At 44.3% G+C, this 22,615-nt stretch overlaps 1 protein-coding gene across 4 annotated transcripts in view; it reads right to left on the reverse strand.

The window, feature by feature from the left end:
* Nucleotides 1–210: 210 nt before the first annotated feature.
* LOC138803469 (nuclear transcription factor Y subunit gamma) overlaps nucleotides 211–22,615 on the reverse strand; it is a 79,802-nt gene continuing 57,397 nt past the window's right edge. For all 4 annotated transcript variants that reach the window (XM_069987542.1, XM_069987543.1, XM_069987540.1 and 1 more), the window contains exons 4-10: nucleotides 21,177–21,290; nucleotides 16,535–16,630; nucleotides 11,488–11,661; nucleotides 7,887–8,045; nucleotides 4,804–4,911; nucleotides 2,559–2,618; nucleotides 211–1,066 (exon numbers count right to left, since the gene is read on the reverse strand). In XM_069987542.1, coding sequence (XP_069843643.1) covers nucleotides 947–1,066; nucleotides 2,559–2,618; nucleotides 4,804–4,911; nucleotides 7,887–8,045; nucleotides 11,488–11,661; nucleotides 16,535–16,630; nucleotides 21,177–21,290 — 831 coding nt within the window. In that variant the 3' untranslated portion in view covers nucleotides 211–946. The remainder of the gene's footprint in view (nucleotides 1,067–2,558; nucleotides 2,619–4,803; nucleotides 4,912–7,886; nucleotides 8,046–11,487; nucleotides 11,662–16,534; nucleotides 16,631–21,176; nucleotides 21,291–22,615) is intronic.

A 22,615-nucleotide genomic window follows, 5' to 3' on the forward strand; every position in this document is an offset into this window, starting at 1 on the left:
AGGGCACTTCCCTGCAGCAGACACGCTGTGAAGTTCACTGGTAAGGCTGACCAAGGACTTCCGATGTGACATTTAAGTTTCCTTGGGCTTTGGACATGTCCTCTTCAAAAGGGTGTCCTGTCTTTTCAGACACCCAATCTGAGGATAAAGAAAGGTTTCCCAATCAAGATGCCCCATGAATGTTCCCAGACACAAAAACTGACTCTAACATATCTAAAATGAGATTTATTGCATTTCATGCAGTTTGAAGTCCATGCAGCGAAGGAGACTAGCACAATTTTTAACACATTTTTTTAAAAAGAAAAGTGGGGGTAGCAAATGCACAAAGTTCTAGTCTCCTTGAGTTCCTGGGAAAGGAGGGATGGGAATGAAACCATTGCTCTCCATGAGGAATGACTTCATCTCCAAATGCAAGAAACACTTCCACGGTCTGCTCTGAGGAGCAGGTGGGACAGGAGCAGAGAGGTGCAATGGATAAAAAGGAGCTACACCCCCTTCACCTGATTCAATCTGAGGGCAGAACAAGGGAGCAAATCTTGGGGCTGCAGCTGTTGCAAGAGTCAGGAAATGCTGTGCACCCTTAGAGAGGAAGATCTGCTCCTACAAAGTGGTGGTGGGAACCAAAGTAAGAAAAACAAACGGAGAAATACTTCTTCAACCACGTGCTTCAAGAAAATGCCATAAATATGTTATTTAATATTCTCATTTCATAGCATTGGACACAGCTCAATATGTGGAAATATTGATTCCTCGGAGAAAAAAAATGAAATAAAAAATATTGCATCTTTCTGTTGGAGAATCTTGGCCCCCAGGCGCGGAGCGTAGTGCACCAATGTCCTAGCCTGCAGGGGTGCTGAGGTCGCTGGTCCTCGGGGAGGGAGGTTGTACCCATCACTTAGGGCTGTATGGCAAAAATTGTGTTTGGTGTCCTTGCCAGCTTAGGCCCTCAATCGCCGGTCACCTGGGGGGTCTGCCCATCGGTGGGCTGGTTGGCTGACTGGATGAACATGGGCTGGGCGAGGTCCTGGCCCGCAGGCATGGTGACTTGCTGGATCTGGTAGAGCTGCTGCAAGGGGTGGAGAGGAGAGAGTGAGGTCACTCCTGGGAGGAGCAGGCAGCTCCCTGTGGGCTTCAAGCTGGCTGGGGGACCTGGATACCTCAACCACTACCCATTGCAAGGTGTAGGGGGAGGCAGGGGAGGGGGTGTTCTGGGAACAGCAGACATGAGGCACCCGCCTGATGGAGAGGGGGTGTGTGGTGGGCAAGGAGGAGGTGCTAAGTTACATTTCCTGTGGCTTTCACTTCTCTGGGCTCTGACTCTCCAGTTAGTAGCTCAGAGCCTCAAGCTTGTTGCATGCTGCTCCACTATGACAAACACAAGCAATTCGAATACTGTACCAGCAGCTTGCAAGTCAAGCTTTCCCCAACTCTTGGCAATTCTTACTGACAGGGGCAGTTGGATTACTCCCTCTGCTTTCCTCAGGTTATCTGGCTTAGGCTGAAGTTAAGCTGAGCCTGCACTTGCTACATGGCCCTATGAAAGAGGCGGCCTAATGTTAAAGGTAGTAAAGGCTTATTGCCACTAAGTCCTATGAGGGTGGAATAGACACTCCCTTGCCTATTTAGGAAAGTAATGGCCTACTGGCCTCTTGGTTTCTCAGGGCCTTCAAAAGCCCAAAAAGCCAAGACCTTCCACATAGGAGCCCTGGCATGACAGTCTAGTACCTGATGCTGCCAGAAGCTGGTCTTGATGCTAGCTCTTTGCCCTTCTGGGCATCAGAAATTGAAAGTTTGGACATATCCTGTCATACTCACTCAGTAGTCACTGGGACCATGCCACAAGGGGAAAGCAGGGGTAAGAAGGAACGTCCCTTCCTTCAGTGCCTTTACAAGGCACCCTGTTTCCTAAGGCACACTGATGGAAGGCATTACGGCTTAGGATGTTTACTGCAGGGGCAAATAGGACACCTGCATGCTAATCCTGGCTTTTCACTGAACAGTTGAGTACAAATGGACAAAGCACTTTCCAAACCTATTACTTAGTTTTGTTCTTCTGTAAAACAGCAATTTGGGCGACAGAACATCTAAAGTTATTTTTAGGATGGGCGCCATGGCTCACGCCTGTAATCCTAGCTACTCAGGAGACTAAGATCTGAGGATCACAGTTCAAAGCCAGCCTGGGCAGGAAAGTCCATGAGACTTTTATCTCCAATAAACCACTAGAAAACCAGAAATGGCGCTGTGGCTCAAATGGTAGAGCACTCGCCTTGAGCTGAAGAGCTGAGGGATGGCGCCCAAGCCCAGAGTTCAAGCCCCATGACCAAAAAAAAAAAAAAAAAAAAAAAAGTTATTTTTAGCTCTTACAGTCTAAACACTGTAAGATACGTGCCCTCACCTAAAGACTGCACATATGTCAACAACTTCTGTCTACTCATTGTTAGTGGAGGACAGGACTATCGTCCTAATACCATCAAACTCCAAACCTGCACACCTCCCCCAAGCCTGCCCACCTACCCAAACTCCTTGCCCTTTGCTTCTGCCCAGGGTAGGTACCCTACCTGTCCATCTGTAAACTGGCTGAACTGCTGCTGTCCTTGCTGGACCTCTGTCTGTGTGATCTGTGGAAAAGGACAGGGCAGAGTAGATATGTTAGCTGCAGTGTCTTATCAGCCCACCACTAAGAAAGATCAAAATGCCCAGAAGGAAGTTTACCACAAAACAGGTGTTCGATGAAGGGCTGGAAAGCAAGCTTCTCTCCCAATCTCCTAGCTCCAATGGCTACCCCAACAGTTAGCAGCATGTAGGCACACAAGACATAGCTCCTATGCCCCTTATCTCTGAATGCTTTCCACCACCCCCTTGCCTCCAGATCAGCAGCTGAAGAGGATGCCCAGCTCCCAGTCTTAGTGCAAGGCACTCAGTATAGTCTGGATAGAAGCCTAAAAGTCATCTTTTAGCCAGAAAGGGCAGATTGCAGAAAGGGCAGAATGCTGTGCAAGGTGGTAGGTGGTCCCTTTCACTTCTGGATGGTGGGCTCCAAACCAAACCTGTATCACCTGACTGGGAATATGAAACACCCTGGCAAGCAGTGGACCTGGCATTGGCAGAGTTCATGGTAAACCTGTGAAGTACTTTTTCCGAGTGGCAACATACACCCATCTGGGCCAAATTGGGGAGAGATGGGTATAGCAAACTTTTGTGGGAATTTTAAAATGAATTCACTGGTATGTAGATAGTAGGAAGTGCTGGGAGCAGCATGGTAAACTGGAAAGGAGACTGGAGGATGCACATACATGCGTGTCTCTGGAACATCTAACTGGCAATGGCCTCTATGTACCACCTCCTGGAATTGTCCCAGCTAACCTGCAAGGTAAGGCCTGTCCTCTCAAGTGTCCTCTTGATAGCCAAACACCACACTAGTGATCTTACCCAGGACGCTATAAGGGGCATGAACGCAGACAGGTGACAAATGACTTTTCATTAATACTCCTTAACTTAGGTCATTCTCCTCCCACAAGTTTGTAAACTATTTGAGGGCAGGAGCTGTATTTTGTCTCTCAACATCATGTGCCAAGTACGCATTCAAGAAATGGCCTGAGATAAACAATAGATTCTCAGAGATAAGATTATCTATGCCTCCTGGCCAGCAAAACCACTGTTTAAATGAATACTGAAGAGTTTCATTTACTTTCATTTACGTTGATTTGGCATTCACTGGACAAACTTTTACTGAGCACCTACTACCATGTGCTAAGCTATCACAACTACATGTTATTATAGAGATTTAACTGCCCCTAGGGGTAGTACCTCCCTTCTTGCTTCTCCCTCTTCTCTTCCCAATTTCTGGTTTTGAGTTCTATGCCCCAAACTGATCTCTGAGGAACCAATAACCTTACTCATTTCCTCTATTCTCAATGTCATGTAAAGTTTTTGGATCTCAAGAAGAATCTTACAAACTTAAAAAAAAATTTCAAAAGGGAGATGGACTCAAGAACATGACCAGTGCTGAGAAATCAGTAAGTACCACTGAGTCCTAAGAAAATTATGGAAAACCACACGTCTGTAGGGAAACAGGTAGCAGGTATGGAAAGGGCTCTTTAAGGATCCTAGAGTCTATACAGAGCTCAGAAGTTTTGCTTTTGGCTCTTTCCTTACATTTTCCCAAATGAGATCTTTGGAGACCTGCTTTACAAACTCAGCTCTGTCACCACTGTCAATAGTACATCACCAGAAATGCAACTGGGCCAGACGGGTCCAGCTCTTAAACGATTGCTGCTTTTTTTGGGGCTGAGGCAGAAGAATCCATTAACAATGCCTCCCCTTGACCAGCATCCTCCAACCTCTGCCAACTATGCCCAGGTCCCTCAACGTCCCCAAGGCCAGGAAAAGGGAGCCCCCTCAGCACCTGTGACGCACAGCCTTCAATATCATAGGGAAAGGACCATGTGCAGAGGTAGTATGCTTTCCAGAGGGCACAGGAGCTGCCCAAATACAGCTGCCACTCAGATTCCAGGATGGGAACACCCTGAGGACCAGGCTTACTCTTCCCTGATGCGCACATGCACCCACTGGATTTCTTTCAGGTACCCTCAAGGCCTCTTCTACCTGTGTTCCTTTGTTAGAAACATTCTGAATCAATCTTGTGATTACCAGCTGTCCCTTGGGTGCCACAAAGATGGGGGCAGGAAGTGGGGCAGGTCTTGCTGAAGAATGAGGAGCTGTGCGATGAGTACTCCTTTCTCAACAGAAACTGGCAGCTGCTCTGTGCCTGTAACTCAAGCCTTGCATCTCTGGGGTACATACCTGTTGGGCATTGGTGGCAAGTGTCTGGATCTGTCCCTGCACAACCTGGGTGCCTGATACAGGCTGGGCTAAGCGGATATACTGCAGCTGGCCGGCATTCAGCTGTACCTAGAACAGGAAAGAAATAAAGGGACCAAGAAGATTTGAGTTCAATCTCATATAAGTAAACTTTCCACAACTCCTCAAGCCCAAACAAAGGCCAAAATAAGCACCACCCCTTCCCCTAAAAGTCACATAACACAAAAGAGAAGTAATCTAAGTAGACAATGGAAAAAATTCCCAGCTCTTGTCATGTGTGAGCGCAGAATGGCTGGCCATTGGTTGTTGATCAGGACCTACCCAAGGCACTTGTACTAAAGATCTCTGACATTGTCAGTATGCTCATGGCCTCCTTTTCTTCCATCTCCACATTTCCCAGTACTGTGAAGAGCTCCACTATCCACCAAGAGCCTGTACAAATGGCTGTAATTCTGCATCATAGCCTTAGTGCTGCCTGGTCCATGCCACACACTTAGAGGAAGAGGCTGGCCTGCCTTATTATCTCTGTCCTCAAGAGCCAAGACCAATGGGGGGTCTGTGGGACTTTGAGGAACCTTAGTGTTCAGCACTAGCTTCTGGCCAAACACCTCCCAAGGGGAAGCAGAATCAATAAACCTCTCAGAGAAAACCTCATCATGGGAAACCAATGCTACAAAAGTGCCCTTAGAGTCCCTCATGCTTACAATTAAGTCTTAGATAATACAATAATACCAAAGGCTGCATTTAATTGTGTGCTAAAAGCCTTAACTCAGGCTCTTAACGCTCCAGTGTGCCATGGAAATCTTAGTGCTCTGGACACGGCAGTGCAGGGAAGATGGTACAGTTACGCGACAATCTGTGGCTCAGCAGAGACAACAGCAGCAGAAGATAGCAGCCATTCTCTCCCAAGATGGAGGGACTGAAATGACTGGGAATCCAGGCCAATCTGACCTATCTCTGAGAAAGCACCCTCTTGACTGCCCAACCTGCCTCTGTTGCAAGGGAGCTTCTTCTGTATGACAGTGTCATGCCTCTGCCCAGCACAAGCTTCCTCCTGCCTTCAAGAGTTAACTTTACTGCAGGAACCTCACTCCATAAAGAAAATGCTTGTAGAATAAAACCACATTCTTGCTTGCAGTGTTCAATCAAATGCTTCTCTGAAACTTCTGGCCTCAATGGGTTGAAATCACCAAGAAAAAACTCATTCTGTTGGTCACTAGTAGCTCACACCTGTAATCCTGGCTACTTAGAAGGCTGTGAACCCCTTATTTCCAATTAACAAGCAAAAAGCGAGAAGTGGAGCTGTGGCTCAAGTAGTAGAGTTTTTGAGCAAAGAGCGAGAATTGAGCAAAAAAGCCAAGTAAGACTACAAGGCCTTGGGTTCACACACATACACACACACATTCTCTCTGTCTCTCTTTCTCTTTCTCTTTCTCTCTCTGTCTCTCTGTCTCTCTCTTTCTCTCTCTCTCTCTCGCACACACACAAAAACAAAAAAAAAAAAACAAAAAGTTATTCACATTCTTGGAAGATCATTCCAGAATTGTCTGCTTAAGGCAAGATAGAGGGATACAAAAATCTAAACCTATTAAGCATCTAGTTCAAAGGAAATATGGCAAAAATGTTGTGACTGGCAATCATTTCTTTCCTGAGACTATGCCAGTAAGAGCTGCTGGTACCATGCTTAAATTCCCTAGCAAATGCAGCTTCCATGTAACAGTGCTAAGTTGCTTGCTGGAATGAAAGCATCTGGAAAGGGGTTTGGGAAACCTCAAATACTGAGACTGATGGTACAAGCCAAGGATCCCATGGTGAAAACCCAGAGCTGTGTCCCAGGTGTGAGGGAAGGTATACTGACAATCATAGGTATTTTCTATTTCCTCACTAGAAAGCACCATTTGCAGAAACCCGATATGACCAAAATTTTTGAGTTAAATAGCTCCAAGCACTTTGGAAAGAGAAGCAGGAAGTTTTGATCTTCAGGTCTAAGTTCAGAGACCTGGTGATACACTACCCCTCAGTCTTCCAAGATTGGATAGGTCACAGCTTTCTTTTTTCCTTCACTAATTATAGAGCAAGCTAGCTTATCCCTTGGGTTTTCAAAAGACAAGTCCTTTTTGTCCTGAAGGTCATCACTGTTAGAAGCACTCTGCTGAGTGGCATGAGGTGTCTGGAAACCAGTGAAGATGAAACTGTAAATTCTGCAACTCATCTAGGCTAAAGTTTTGTGCTGCAATATTAAAGTTACTGAATTCTTCTTTGGCGTAAATGACCTTATTTTGACATAAACATACACAAAGGAGAACCACTCAAGGGGAGGTCCTGGGATTGGTTAAGGCAGAGCCTAGGCACTTGGAAAGGATGGTGTGGGTGCAGAGCTGAGGATACTTTGTGAGTTTTCAAAGAGGAAGTGACTAGCCAAGTCCAAGTGAGTTTCTACATCTGCCTGCATGCTCTGTGACATTCACTTCCTAGCTTCTGATGGCAAAGTGACCAACATATAGTTTCCAAGTATTGAAACAAATTACGAGCATGTGCGCATGCATGTATACATGTACGTACATACGTACACACACACACACACACACACACCATCAGATCTAAGAAATGAAATCCCTCAATGCACATAGGAAACAGCAGTCAACAGTGGAGAAATGGCTAAGATAAATGAAAGTCAAAAATACGCTTTAATGAAAGCTCCACTGGGAACTTACTCATAAATATGCAACAAGTGTATTTATAGCCTTTCTTATATACCTTTCTTTTATTCTCTGCTAATCAAAAGACAGGCCTGACTTGCAGGGCCTGGTGGGGGTAGTGCCATAATCATCTGAGTAGGTAGAGAAGAAATAGAGAAGGGCTGCATCACAGCGGCAAACCTAAATCCTGGATTGAAACAAGGTGAAGAGTAAACAGTGAAGTTGCTGAGGAAGGGACGGGGTATAATATGAACACAGGTTAAACAGAACAGTTCTGTGTGTAAATAGGTCATATAAAATCTTTTGACGTATTTCCCATCACAAGCTGAGCATAAACAGTGCCATCTAGGTCTGGGACAGGCTTACCGGGATCTGCTGGATCTCTCCTGTGTTAGTGATGATTTGCTGCATCACCTGCATGGTCTGTCCAGTGCCACTCTGAGCCTGCTGGGCTTGACCCTGAGGCTGGGCTTGGACAATCTGCACCTGCTGGCCTTCTCCAACCTGCATTGTCACAGGTGTAGTCTGGAAGAAAACGTCAAAAGAAAGTTGCTCGAGCTCTGGCTGAAAGCCCCTATGATTACCAAGTGGCTAAAAACAAGAAGTTAACCAGGAGCACACACTCTCCATTAATGCTTAAACTCATCTCAATACTAACAACACTCAACTTACAGAGTTTTTTGGATCTTACAGTGCTGCTAAAATTAACTCTTTGGGGGGGGGGCAGGGGGAGATGAGACAGAGGAGAATGATGGAAAGGGTAACTCTGATCAAGAAGTACTAGACAGATGAACATGTTAAATTGTGATCACCTTGTACAATCTTTTGAAGTTGGTTTTTAAAAAAATCAACTCTCTGAAATGAAAGATGGGAAAGTCAAACTGAGTTTTAGGCTCCGAGTATAGAATAATTTGCCTGGGGGACCAAATATAATTGTTTATGCTTCAAATGTTACAACTTTTCAATGTCCTTCAATGACGATAATGTGTATGATGCATACACGCGTGCGTGTGCGTGCGCGCACACACACACACACACACACACACACACACACACACACACACACAAATCAAAAGCAGGGTTAGAAGAATGGCTCAGAGGTAGAATGTCTGCCTAGCAAGTACAATATCCTAGATTCAAACCTAAGTAAGAAAGGAAGTAATAAGTAATCATGACAGTTAACTTGGAAAATAGCCATAGTCAAGCCTGGCCCAGGTAAATTTGGAAAGCCAAACAAAATAGAAAGTGAGGCACACATGAATTTATTAAATTCAGTGTTCTGGGCTCCTTCTTAGCCATGAAGGATAGTGGAAGGAAAATGAAGGCTGCAAGCTCATCTCCCAGGCTAGGCCTCGCACATGTTGGCTTTCATCCCCATTCAAGCAGCAGAACAACTCCTACCCATATTAAACAGATGGCTGCCCTGGACTAGAGCGTGGTTTCCCACAGGAGAGTCAAAACACCAGACAACAACCTGAATTAAAATCGTGAATTTAAGAAACTTTACCCGATGTATATGAGAATTGGCAGATTCTGTGTCTCTTTTACTAAGTGGTTTATGATCATACAAAGTTATTTTATGAGATGGTAAAGATGAACTGTCAAAAGGGTCAACCACACCTTCAAATTTCAAGACCTTCTCCCTCAATGTGATTTTTATAGATCACCTAGAGAAACAAACCCACATATCTGGCAGCAGTAGTCACGAAAGAGATCTGGAGTCCTTGAAAATAAACCTAATACTCCCAACTCCTAAGCTGCTCTCATCCCCACCCTGATTTGGACATAGTCGGCTTCAGTTCTGAATGGAGAATCACTAAAATGTGGAGGTCTCAATGAATCATGGTCTTCAAGTGATGTTTCTATTTTGATGTTCTTAATTCTGAATGTAGAGGCCTACCAGAATTATGACTGTGTGTCTAAAGTCACATTTAGGAACACAGATAAGATTCAAGTGATTACTAGGTAAGGAAAAATTACTATAAACTAGAAAACAAAAAAGAAGGGGAGTTTCCATGTAAGTACCTGCAGTGGGCTTGGATAACAGAGACATTTCTTCTATTCTCATACCAAAATTTTCAACTCAGCCTATCCCAAACCTCCTAAAGTCCCCAGATGATAACAGAAAACACAGAATTCATTTTACCACAGTATGCATTACTTTCACCTTTGCTTATCTGTATCCTTTTGCAAAGAATATTTGCATTCAACTTTAAACAGCCACTGCTAATGGTCCAGGGAGGCATGACCCAGCAGAGGCCACCCGGAAGCAGCAGGATGGGAAAACAACAGCTGGGAGGGACCAAGTTCTCCATCCTCCCAAGCCTTATTAGCTCCAGGCTGAGTAGGTCTGGGCTAGCAGAAAAGACAGATAAAATTCTTGCTGACTTAAAAAAAAAATGTAATGCTGCCAACTCATCACTGTACTTTATCAGCCCAATTTCCCCATGAGGATTTCCAAGGTATTTCTATATCATTTCAGGAAAATGAGTACTTATGTTAGCAATGGCAGCTGCCAAATCATGTACAGTGTACCCTGCTGTCAAGGCACAACAGCCCTGGGCTTCTTAGGATGATGAGCCAATCACAGCCAACCCATAGCAGTCTCACTTAAAGTTCATCTGGTAAAGAGATAAAGTGGTTGGCAGGTAAAGTGCTCCCCACTGCAGAAGCACCAGAATGAGCCAAAGACAGTCCCTTAGGACTCCTCAGAAGGCAGTGAATGCCTTAGGGCAGGGACTGGACTAAGATCAACTTTGAGCCCCTCCTGCCTAATTGCCACTGTCTGATTTAGAACAAACAACAAATAAATGAGAACAGGGAATAAATTGTAAAGTCTTAATGTCTCTATCTTTATTGCAATGTCCTTCTAGGTAAATCCAGCTTTTTTACTACCACAAATTATCCAGGATATGTTTCCTGGACTTGCCTAGATGGTCCCCACATGCTGACTGTACTTTGCTCTATTCCCTGTATTTCTCCCCCCCCCCCCGCCCCCCCCCCGCCCCACTTCTAAGCCTTTGTTGTGCTTGGCCCTCGACTATCAATACCATCTTTTCCTGCTTTATTTAAACTACCAGTGTTCCCTTGGAGACTCTTTATTATTTCCTTTAGGAGCCTTCCCTATCCACCTCGTCACATCTTTCTTAGCTCCTCTTTTTGGTGTGTTCCATAGCACTCTAAGTAATTTTAAGATCATCTTACTCTTCCTAAATAGTATAACCTTTAAGTATTTGTATCCTAACTAGATTGTCAATTCCTTAAAAATCACGACTTTTATTTATGCTATGTCCCCAATACCTAGCACAGGACTTTACTCACAGTGGATGCTCACTGTTTGATGAATAAATAAAGTAATGACTGACAGAATTTGGATTCAGAGCTCACAGTACTGAGTCCTCTGCAGCCTCTCATGACTCCCAACGGATGGTACTGCTCTCAACAGTACTATGGGGGAGAGAAAAAAATTCTCTGATTACTATTGTAAAAAGAGAAGGTCACCTGACACAAACATGGTGGGACAGAGAAATGACCTGGATGAGAGGAGAGGAGAGGTATGGAAGCTGGCAATGATGTCTGATATCCCCCTTAAGGGCACCAATTCCAGTTCTGGCTTAGACACATGGCAGACATAGAGTCTGCTGAAAAGACCTTCTACAAAGATCCCACCACTCTTCACAGGCACACTGAAGAAACTTTTTTAAATTTCCTTCTAAACTATCTGAGCTCATAAAGATCTTGGAGAATATTTTGTCCACTGCAATTTCCTCATCATCTGACCTATGAGGTAACAGTCTGGGGGGAGTAAAGCAATGCTTTGCTTTGGTAACTAAATTAGGGGAAAGTTCAGGTTTCCAGGCTTCAAATCCAGTGATCTTCAATGATTTGGCTGCCTCTCTATGCTAGACAAGTTTTCCCCATACAAACCTACAAGGCAGTAGGTGAGAGCCCTCAGCAAGTCACAGACCTGGCCCTGCTGAGGTTGAGCAATGATGATCTGCCCAGGCTGGATAGTAGTCGTGGAGCTGGTGGTCTGCTGGCCTTGCTGCTGCCCCTGGACTTGGACAGCAGTGGGTTGCTGAGCCAGTGTGAAATAGTATTGGACAGGCTCAGCAGGAGTCACGGACTGGCGCACCTCCTCCTGTGGGGTGGAATGAGAGGCAGGTAAGGGGAAAAGAACCGACTCAGCAACCGCCAGTGAATTTCCACTCTTTCCCAAACAGGCTATGTGCAGTTGCCTGCTGAATGCTGAGCTATCCACATTTGAAGCCAAAAGAAAGTGGAATTCGAAGAGACCAGTTGTGCTAAATCAAACTAAAAATAACAGATTCCATAGGCTTCACAAAACTTACAGCCAATTTTCTGAAGCACTGAGTAATCACCCATTGCATGATGAGTTGCAAGTGGGCAAATAATTACCGTAACTAAAAACTGTGCACCAGCAGCATGCTTGTCAGTAAGGGCTGTCAAAGCCCATGATCTGAGAACAGCACCAACTGCCAACACTGGGAAGACGCTACCCAAACATGCTGCTCAAACTGGCCCCCAATCTCCCAAACAGGCATCTCTCTTCTTACTGTGCTCCTACCACTTCAGTAGGGGCATGGCAGAGCAAAGAGAAACAGGGCTTTTCCAGGACTGGAATTTCAGAAACAAATGTCAGGTTGGAGAGCACCGTAGGCAAGTGCCCAGCTTTTCATAGCACATCAGAAGTTTTGTGGCCACTGAGGGCATGTCTTTTTGGCGTCACATCCAGTTCTGGTTGTACTTAGCCACAGAAGCACAACCCAGGGGGGCCTGATGGACAGCTCTCCGCTGGGCTGCTTGCTGCCTTGGCTGGCTAGTGAGGCCGTGTTCAGTCCATTTTGCCAAGTGAAGAGACTGCTCCTTCTTCAGCTGATGTTTTCCATGGCAGAAGGAGTAAACAACCCTCTCCCAGCCACTTTGAGCTCACAGCTGAGAGTGTAGGATGTTTACACACACTACAACATGGTTATGGCCCAGAAGGTCCGTGGTTGGCTGGAACCTGACCACTGACAGCATTGGCATCTGATTTGGAGTGATCTGTGACACATGGTGCCACTGCCTAGACAACAAAAACATATAACCACATGCTGGCTGAGTGAAAATATTAGCTAAATTGACCCATTTTCTTGTTCTAAGTTAAGTTTGTTATATTTCAGAAAAGAAGGAACTTCATTGAGGTACAGACACTGTGTGGACTACGCAATGCTTCCAAAAGTGACATTTATAAAGTTAGTACTGACTCTGGTAGGTAACCCAAATGTATTTTCAAGATACTGTCCTCATTACATTTTTATCTACATGTCAAATTAACCCCTGGCTCTGCTCAAATGTAAGTTATATGAGGGAAAATAAACTCTCTCTCTCCTTCCCCTGCTATTCCCATAAAGGTACTCAGTACCTCTGCTGCATGATGAACAGATTTACATAGATGAGCAGAAAGCTGGAGGTAGGAAAGCACTTTTTTGAATACAAGTTGGTGGTAGGACAAATTTCCTTAACTCCAACAGCTGTTATCAATAGAAGAGTCCCTGAGATGGGGTGTGGCTTACGTGGTAGAGAGCTTACCTAGTAAGTATAAGGCTCTGGATTCAATCCCAGTGTAGCAAAAAAAAGAAACGTTCCTAAACTCTGTTTTGTTTCCTACAGGATTCTGTGACCAGTTTGATCAGAAAGCTAGTGTCTCTTACAGTATGGAGCTTGCCTGGCGACAGGAGGCTCAGGATATTAGAAGTAGGACTGCTATATAAAGCCTCACAGTAACTTGGCTTGCTAATGGCCAGCCACTCAGATGAGGAAGAACTAAACAACGTGCTGGGTGTCTAAGCAAGTCCTTAATCATAAGCTGATCTTCCAGGTTAACATAATCCCCCAAATGATCGTGCTGAGGCAGGATAAAGAGGAGATCCCTTTTTGTTTTCATCTAGTTTCAATTTCTAGAGCAACCTTATATTACAAAGCCAAGTCCATTTCAACTCTTTTTGTGTGTACCAGTTCTCGGGCTTGAACTCAGGGCCTGGGTACTATACCTGAGCTTTGCTCAAGGCTAGCACTCTACCACTTAAGCCATAGCTCCACTTCTGACTTTTATAGTATTTAATTGGAGATAACAGTCTTATCAACTTTCCTGCTTGGGTTGGCTTCAAATTGTGATCCTCGTATCTCAGCTTGGGTTGGCTTCAAATTGTGATTCTCATGTCTCAGCTCCTAAGTAACTAGGAATATAGGCATGAGCCACCAGCGCCCAGCTCAACCCTAACTTCTTACATTACCAAATGCTAGCCCAGCAAGTAGGTCTTGGCTGGATACCCCTTTAAGCAATGAAACAAAGGCTCTTTTCAAAACTGGTGAAATAGGCTCAATGTGTTTTTTTCCTTATAAAATCCAGAAATCACTAAAGTCCAAACCTAATTTGGGAAAGAGGAACAACAGGAACCAGTTTATAGGAAGTCAGGCAAGAGAGAGTCCTGGCCCTTCTTGGCTTTGACCTCTGGTTGGTTTCCACATGTTCATGAACATAGCAGATCTAACACTGACTATGACCTCTTTACCAGACAAAAATGCAAATCCTTTAAATACCCCTTTTCCAGAATACACCCTTGCCAAAAGTTATGCCAGTAAGTAGGTACCTTCTTTTGTGCTTCCTACTAAATCCTCTTGGATGGTTCATGAACTAGGCAGTGTCTGGGAAACTGAGTGACCCAGAGAGGTGCTACATCTGTGTTGTCAAGACAAAGCATAGCTGTTCTCAAATCATTGGGACAGCCTCTGCATTATGAAGACTCATTATTTGGCCAATGGAGGTCAAGCTAGCAATGATTATGCTGGATTTAAAGAAATGGGTGAAAAGATAATGATATTTCAATGGGCAGGAACTTTCAACTCATAGCTTAGTGGGGGCAGAAATCAGGCCTCAACTACCTTCTATTTTCAAAGTCTTTACTTGCTTCCCTGAAGAAAAGTGAGATTTCCAAGCATCTTTGAGAATCAGAGGTCTTAGAACCACAACTCAACATTCTAGCTAGTTCCTCTGCCAGCAGTAGGATATTACCCTGTGCACTGAAATAACCCTTGAATGACTAGATCAATCCAGAAAGAAACACTTGCTCAATCTTAGCAGTAGCCTCTTCTACAAGAGGGTTTACCTTTAGAATCATTTCAGAGACTGAGACTGACAATGCCATAGAAAAGCAGTAGCACAAGAGTCATCACTACAGCATTGTGCAGCCAGCCCCAGAACAGAAAAAAATGCAATTGCTTTCATGGCAAGAGTGCTCTGTTGCCTCCTTCAGTGGGTGAGTTTGGGAGAGTAGGCGCTTTTAAAGGACTTTAGAAAGTGCCAGCCAATTTGGAGCTTGGGAAAACATGTCTATAGAGGATTAAAAGTGCTATCTTAGAATTTCAGGCCGGCTTTCAGCAATCTCAACCTTTCAATGGCTAGGCAGCAATTGTCCTGAATAGGATGGCAATCAATAGCTCAAACACCTACAAAGAACTAAATCCAGGCAGCAATGAGCTGTTTCAGCTAGATACTCTTTAAAAAGGGACAGATCAGAGTATTTCAAGCCTAACACCCTGAGAGCCAGAAGCACTGAGAACTCTGGAGGAAGAGCTAGGACAAGGTACTTCCCTCCAGCTAGTCTATTCTGCAAGCACCCACAGAACAAGGAGTTAGCATTATGAGAATGAGCAAGGCTTGATTTCATCATAGAGCTCATCACCTTGTTTCTAGATGGTGCTTCTGATGGACAGACAGAAAGAAAAGGTCTAGCAAGGAAAGTAGGCATATGGCTATTAACTGCTATTAAGGCAGACGTGGTCTGCTTTCTTGTACTTCTCAGAGAGGAGGAAGCAAGAGGAGCAATTGAGCCTGTAGGCACAAATCTGCAATGTCTAAAAGCCGTGGTGCAGCTGTGGACGACTGTGGCAGCCTGCCGCTGTAAACATCCGACTGAAAGCTCCTCTGAACACCTTACAGCTTCCAGTCAAGGATGTTTACAGTAGCAAAGACTGCCCAGAAAAAGAGCTGCAATAAGGCACACCCTGCTCCAGTAGGGAGATGACACAGGGCTTGCTAATTCCTCATGTAGGATCAGAATTAATGTCCATTAGGATGCCCACTTGCCCTACACTCTTTCTGAGTGACTGGGCTAATATGGGCCAGCATAGGGACGAATTGTCACTAAATGTCGGTTTCTAAGGATAATAGCCTACAAAATAATTTGTTAGAAACACTTGAAATCTTATTAAAATAAGCAAGCAGAACAAATTATAGCTTTGCTCCTGTGAGAGACTGCCTCAATTTCCCAAGTGTTTCTACTACCTAGTGAGTTATGCAAACCATATTAAAATAAGACTCACAGGACAAGGTTCTATTACAATGCAATTAAGAGCTATATGTATCCAAGTACTGAAAAACTATTGGTGTGACCTTTGGCAGGAGGAGGCAAACACATTTTAAGTGGTGGTTCTTAAATTTGGTTGCACACTAAAACAAGAAGGCATCACAGATTCTGATTCAGCTGATGGGGAATAGAGCCTCAGTACTGGTTTCTTAAGCCCCAATAAGTGTTGGGTCCTAGAAGAGCTACATTGCAGAGTAAGAGAAAATAAAGTCCATGAAATATCACTGTGTACACTGAGAAGCTGTGCTGAAAATCGGATGTCTATGACTCACTGAGCATGTTCTCCCACCCCAGATTAAGAACTCTGGTAAGATTTCTAAAGATACTCAAATGAGCTTCACTCTACTCTTTGTAATGACAGACTTTAATTATTTTGTCTATTTTCCTAAAATACCACTTCAGAGGCACTGAGTTAAAAGTATCCATAAATGAGTAAGAGGAGATGTTAAGGATGGATCTGGACTAGAGAAGAGGAGAAAAGAAATAGCAAATGTCTTGTGCAGAAAGTGGGAAGGAGCATATCTGACTGACAGCAGCGTGTCAAGGCTCTGCAGTCAACAGCATAGCCATGCCTTCCCAGCTCACCTGACGCTTTGGAGGTTTCAGTTCATCTCTTGGGACAATATCGATGAGAAAGTCAAACTGATCAAACTTTGTAATTGCCATGGCGATATCATTCCTCTGTAACAAAGAAAGTAGAATGAAAAAGTAGCCCAAGGAGAGACTAGTTCACCTGGTTTATACTCTCTCCAAGTTAAAAGAAGGAGATAACTCTAAACTAAACTAAATACTCCTGCCATGTCTGTAGCTGAAATAAATAGAGCCAAACTCAAACACCATATTATCAGACTTTTTGGACACAGATCTACAAAAAAAGAAGGGAATACAAGTAGTTCATGATCTAAAATTGGACACTTGAGCTTCTGTCTACTACTATTCCTGCTTGATCTGATCCTAAGATCCTCCACACAACTATCAAAGTATTATTTTCCAGCTAAATTAGGACAAAGCCAGCAATTCACCTGGTAGGTCTCTCTGGTCATTCTATTGTTGGCAAGGTCAGCCTATCATTCAATTGCAAAACCTTTTTAGAGCTCTAAGTAATATTTGTCTCTAGTTCACAGTAGTTACAACTGAATAGAAGATCTAAACATGTTTACTCCCATAAGGCTATAATTTCTTTGTGTGTGCTATGGAGCTTGTCTGTCTCTAAACCTGGGCACTGTCCCTAAACTTTTTTGCCAAGGCTAGCACTCTACCACTTGAGCCACAACTCCACTTCCAGCTTTTTGGTGGGTCACTAGAGATATGAGTTCCAGGGACTTTCCTGCATTTGCTGGCTGTAAACAATGATCTTCAGATCTCAGCCTCATGAGCAGATAGGATTACAGGCATGAGCATGGGCACCAGGACTGATTTTCATTTTAAAACCAAAACCTAGCCAGGTGCTAGTTAACAGTAGAACGCGGGGATAAAAAATATGCAGATACTGACTGTAAATTCTGCTTATATTTGAAATTTTTCATAAAAAACAGGGTACTGAGAGCTTGCCTTGCATGCCTGAGGCCCTGGGTTCGATTCCCCAGCACCACATAAGCAAAAAGAAAAAAGCCCGAAATGGCGCTATGGCTCAAGTGGTAGAGCGCTAGCCTTGAGCTGAAGAGCTGAGGGACAGTGCCCAGGCCCCACGACCGGACCCCCCCCACACTCCCGCAAAAAAAAAAAAAAAAAAAAAAAGAATTTTTCTGTTTTTTCCTTCCCTGGTATCTGTGATGGTTTGAAACCACTGAAATACAAAAACTCCAGTATACCCTTCTTGCCAACCACCAACTTGATAATAAAACTCTCTCTATCAAAGCAGGACACATTGTGAAGATGCCAGGACTAATTTAAGAAATACAATAGAGCTGGGCACCTGAGGCTCACGCCTGTAATCCTAGCTACTCAGGAGGCTGAGAGCTGAGGATTACAGTTCACAGCCAGCCCAGGCAGGAAAGTCCATGAGACTCTTATCTCCAATTAACCACCAGAAAACCAGAGGTGGTACTGTGGCTCAAGTGGTAGAGTTGCTTGCCTTGAGCTGAAGAGCTCAATGCCCAGGCCCAGAGTTCAAGCCCCACGACCAGGCACCATCCTGAGATCTGGAGGTTCTCAGTTCAAAGCCACCAGAGGAAGAAAGGTTTGTGAGACTTCACTTCCAAAATAACCAAGGCTGGCTGGCTCAAATGGGAATGCTAGTCACAAATAAGTCAAGTGATTTTATGGCTCTGAGATCAAACTCTGGTACTAACAAAGGATAAGGGGAGGTACAATAGAAGCTGCATGCAATGGCTCAAGCCTGTAATCCTAGCTATTTGCGAGGTGAAGATGAGAAGGGAGGGGCCACAGTTTGAGGCCAGCCAGGAAATAAAAGTTGGAAACTCCATCTTAATTTATCGCTGGCATGCCTAACATCCTAGAGACAAAAGGAAGCACAAACATAAGAGGACCAGTCTAAGCCAGCCTAGGCATAAAACAAGACCCTAAGTCAAAAATAACCAATGCAATAAAGGGCATGACTCAAGTGGTAAAGTACTAGCTCACCAAGTGTGAGGCTGAGTTCCAAACTCAGTACCACAAAAAAGTCATAGAACATAGTGATACATATTCTCTTCTCCCTATCCTCTTTCTTCCTCCTACTCCCCTTCCCTTCTCCTCTCATTCTCCCCCTCCCTATTCCCCCCATTATCCCCCCCAACTCCAGAACTGGGACTTTTTGCTCACAGCTGGTGCTCTACCACTTAAGCTACAACTCCAGCCCTACCTTTTCTGCTTAATTGGAGGAGGAGTCTCATGGACCTTTCTGTCCAGGCTAGGCTTCAAATCTTGATCCTCTCTGATCTAGTCTCCTAAGTAGCTAGGATTACAGATGAGAGCCACAAATACTCAGCTCATCATATTTAAATATATCATCTACAGATGGAATGAACATACACCAAAATGTTCTAAAGCATTCTGGAAATACTGATATCCTTATAATAATCTTTCTAAATTTTTTGTCCTTCTGGGGGGCATTTAAACTCAGCCTCATGCTGATCCATGCCAAAGCCCTCTTTGTTTTTGTATTTTTCATATAAGATCTTGTGCTTTTTGCCCTGGTCAGACTCAGGCTGCCTCTTACCTATTCCTCCTATGTAACTGAGATTACAGATGCATACCACTACCACCATGCCCAGCTTGTTCTTTGAGACAGAATCTTTTACCCAGACTGGCCTCAAACTGTGATTCTCCTAGCTCCACTTCCCAAATGGCTAGGATTATAGAGATAAGCCACTGTTTCTGACCTTCTCCCCCCACCCCCCACCCCCCACCCCCGGGTCAATCGTGGCGCTCTCCCTCTGCACTTCAGCTCAAGGCTAGTGCTCTACCACTTGAGCTACAGCACCACCTCCGGTTTTCTGGTGGTTAATTGGAGATAGAGGCTCACGTTCTTTCCTTCCCGGGCTGGCTTTGACCCGCCATCCTCAGAACTCAGCCTCCGGGGCTGGGAAGGTGGCTCAGTGGTAGAGAGCTTGCCTTACATGCCTGAGGCCCTGGGTTCGATTCCTCAGCACCACATAAGCAAAAAGAAAAAAAGCCAGAAGTGGCGCTGTGGCTCAGGTGGTAGAGCGCTAGCCTTGAGCTGAAGAGCTGAGGGATAGTGCCCAGGCCCAGAGTTCAGGCCCCACGACCGGACCGCCCCCCCCCCCAAAAAAAAAGAACTCAGCCTCCTGAGTAGCTAGGATTACAGGTGTGAGTCACCGGCGCCCGGCTCCTGACCGTTTTTAAACACTAATATTTTACTGAATTGTTGCTCATTTTTACTAAAACAGTTGGATTTGATCAATGTATACACCAAAGTAGGTTAACAATTTGTGTAAGAATAAAGAAAGTTGCTTTCCAGGCTGGCTGCAGAGGCTAATATCTGTTATTCCAGCTACTAGAGATAGGAAGATCATGGTTTGAGGCCAGCCCAAGAGTGGCCTGGGAAAAAAGGGCCAGGCATCATCTGAAAAATCACCTGGGGCTGGGAAGGTGGCTTGTACATTATTCACTCATGTTCAGTATTTTTTCCCTTTGCTTCTACTTTTATGCTTCACTGTCTAGCTACAGTATAATGCAGGTTCTATGAGGGTAGGGATTTTGTCTGTGAATTGTTCATCCCTACTGTCAAGAAGAGTACCTACTATACTGTAAATACTAATAAACACTTATAGAATAAATAAACACATGCATTTTCAATTCTGTAGGAAGAAGGGGAAAAAAGGATAAGACGGAATTTACTTTCTTGTCACTGTTTTATATCCATCACATCCTTTTCTGGAAAAGCTTTCCTCTAGGAAAGGGCCTAGCTGATGAGGGAAGGTTTCTATAGTCAAGGGTTTACATACAATATAAATGTTGATTTGCTAGATTAAAGAAAATAAAAAGATCGGTATTTCTAAAAAAGTAGATAAGGAACAAGAAAGATAATGAAGTCTGGATTATCCTTTTCCTGGCTTGTTCCAAGACTCCCAACCAAATGATGTTATATCTGGAAACAGATAAAATACTTGAGCCTTTGTTTGGATGAGGGTTTATCACATGAAGAGTTCCATTACTGAGCTGTGAAAACCATTAAAGGAACTAGAAATTAAGAGTTTTCAAAGGGGAAAGGGTGGGTAGAGGAGGGATGGATGAAACTGTTGAAAGGGGTAACACTGATCAAGATATACTGTATTCACAAACTGCTTTGTTAGAATGACAACTGCTTGTACAACTACTTAAAGACTAAAAAAAAAGAAGTTTTGAAAAGTAAAGAAACATTATCACAGGGGCTACAAGGTATGTTGGTATCCTAACACAAAGGAAGAGTCCAAGTAGTTACAAGTCAGCCTAACAGGCCAAGGAACTACTGGTGGTCCAAAGCCATGCAAGAATAAGTAGGCAGGGGCTGGGAAGGTGGCTCAGTGGTAGAGCGCTTGCCTTGCATGCCTGAGGCCCTGGGTTCGATTCCTCAGCACCACATAAGCAAAAAGAAAAAAGCTGGAAGTGGCGCTGTGGTTCAAGTGGTAGAGCGCTAGCCTTGAGCTGAAGAGCTGAGGGACAGCGCCCAGGCCCAGAGTTCAGGCCCCATGACCGGACCCCCTCCCCCCCCCAAAAAAAAAGAATAGTAGGCAATATCAGCTGCTTGCCCCAATATTCCCCCAATGTAAGTCTGTAATATTACCTGAAGAGTTCGGCGTTTGTTATCCTCTGTGTGGATCCAGGCTCGAAGAGTCAGCTCTGTTATAAAAATCTGGGCTGCCTTGGCAAAGAGCACAGGGGCTTCAGCACTGATCATCTGCAACAGATATACAACCCTTCCTGTTAATCACCAGCGAGTTGTTCAGACCAGTAGGTCTGTCTCTTGCCTCATGGCCTACCATTGGACAAGAGTTGAAAACTAAGAAGGAAATAGCCTCTGGAAACTCCAAGAGAAAAATAAATACAGGCAAAACCTGTATTGTTGAGAAAGAATGCTTATTATCTAGGACCTACCCTGCACTAGGCCCTATGCAAGGTACTTTCTTTCATAACAGACTTTCAAAGAAACTAGGGTTTAGGAGAAGTGACTTACCACAGCCACAGAGGCAGTACATGGCAGTTTATGTTAATGTGAGGAAAAACGAACTTGACAGCCAAGAGTCTAGGTAAAAATCTGAGACCTGTCACCTCTGGGCCTTGTTTTTCTCACACTAAAAAGAAAGAGGGACTGGGAATATGGCTTAGTAGTAGCGTGTTTGCTTAGCATGCATGAAGCCTGAATTCGATTCCTCAACACTACATAAGCAGAAAAAGCTAGAAGTGGCACTGTGGCACATGTGGTTGCGTGCTAGCTTTGAGCAAAAAGAAGCTAAGTTCAAACCCCAGGACTGGCAACAAAACAAAAACAGAATGAACTTCCTGACTTAGGAACCTCATTCAGGGCTTGGCACATAGTGAATGCTCACACAACATAAGCTGCTTGAACTTTCAAGTTCAAGCTCTCAAGCTCTAAATTCTTGGTGAGGTGGTCTGTATGGGAATAAAAGGTTAAAAGCTGCTTTTGCTGGGCTATGAATTAACTAAAAGCTGGGCACCCAGACTCCATCTCTACTTTGCATACTGCCCTTTGATGTAAGCTATCTTCTCCTATCACTTTATAATCACCTCCATAAAGGATAGGATTTGCTTATAAGCATCTTGTGACAAAGGCACACTGCCCCACAGACATGCCATCTTTTTATTATGTGACAAAAGGCAAAACTGTTTCAAAAGCTGCAGACCACCAATCAGGTAACAGTGACTGACCTGTTCTTGTACCCCTCAAACAGTAAAGTGGTAACAACTTCTCTGGAACTCCTCCAGAGAGGAAGACAGAGAAAATGATCACACCTGTGACTTTGGGCTGTTTCAACTGTTTAAAAGGGTATGAGAACAGCCTCTGTCCCCAGTTACCTGTTTCATCTTATATCCCTGAAGATGTCTGAAGAAGTACTGAACTACTGTCTTTCTGGGCTGCCACATAATAAAGCTTTCTCTATTATTCACATGTCTCTTAATTTGGCTTTTAGAAGAAAACGGCCAGCTCTGACAAGTGAAAACTCCTGGAGTTTGTTTCTAGGGCTGAAAAACCTGGTCACAGGG

This window comes from Dipodomys merriami, unplaced genomic scaffold (assembly GCF_024711535.1).
Source record: "Dipodomys merriami isolate MVZ:Mamm:240054 unplaced genomic scaffold, mDipMer1.0.p SCAF_34, whole genome shotgun sequence".
Lineage (NCBI taxonomy): Eukaryota > Metazoa > Chordata > Mammalia > Rodentia > Heteromyidae > Dipodomys > Dipodomys merriami.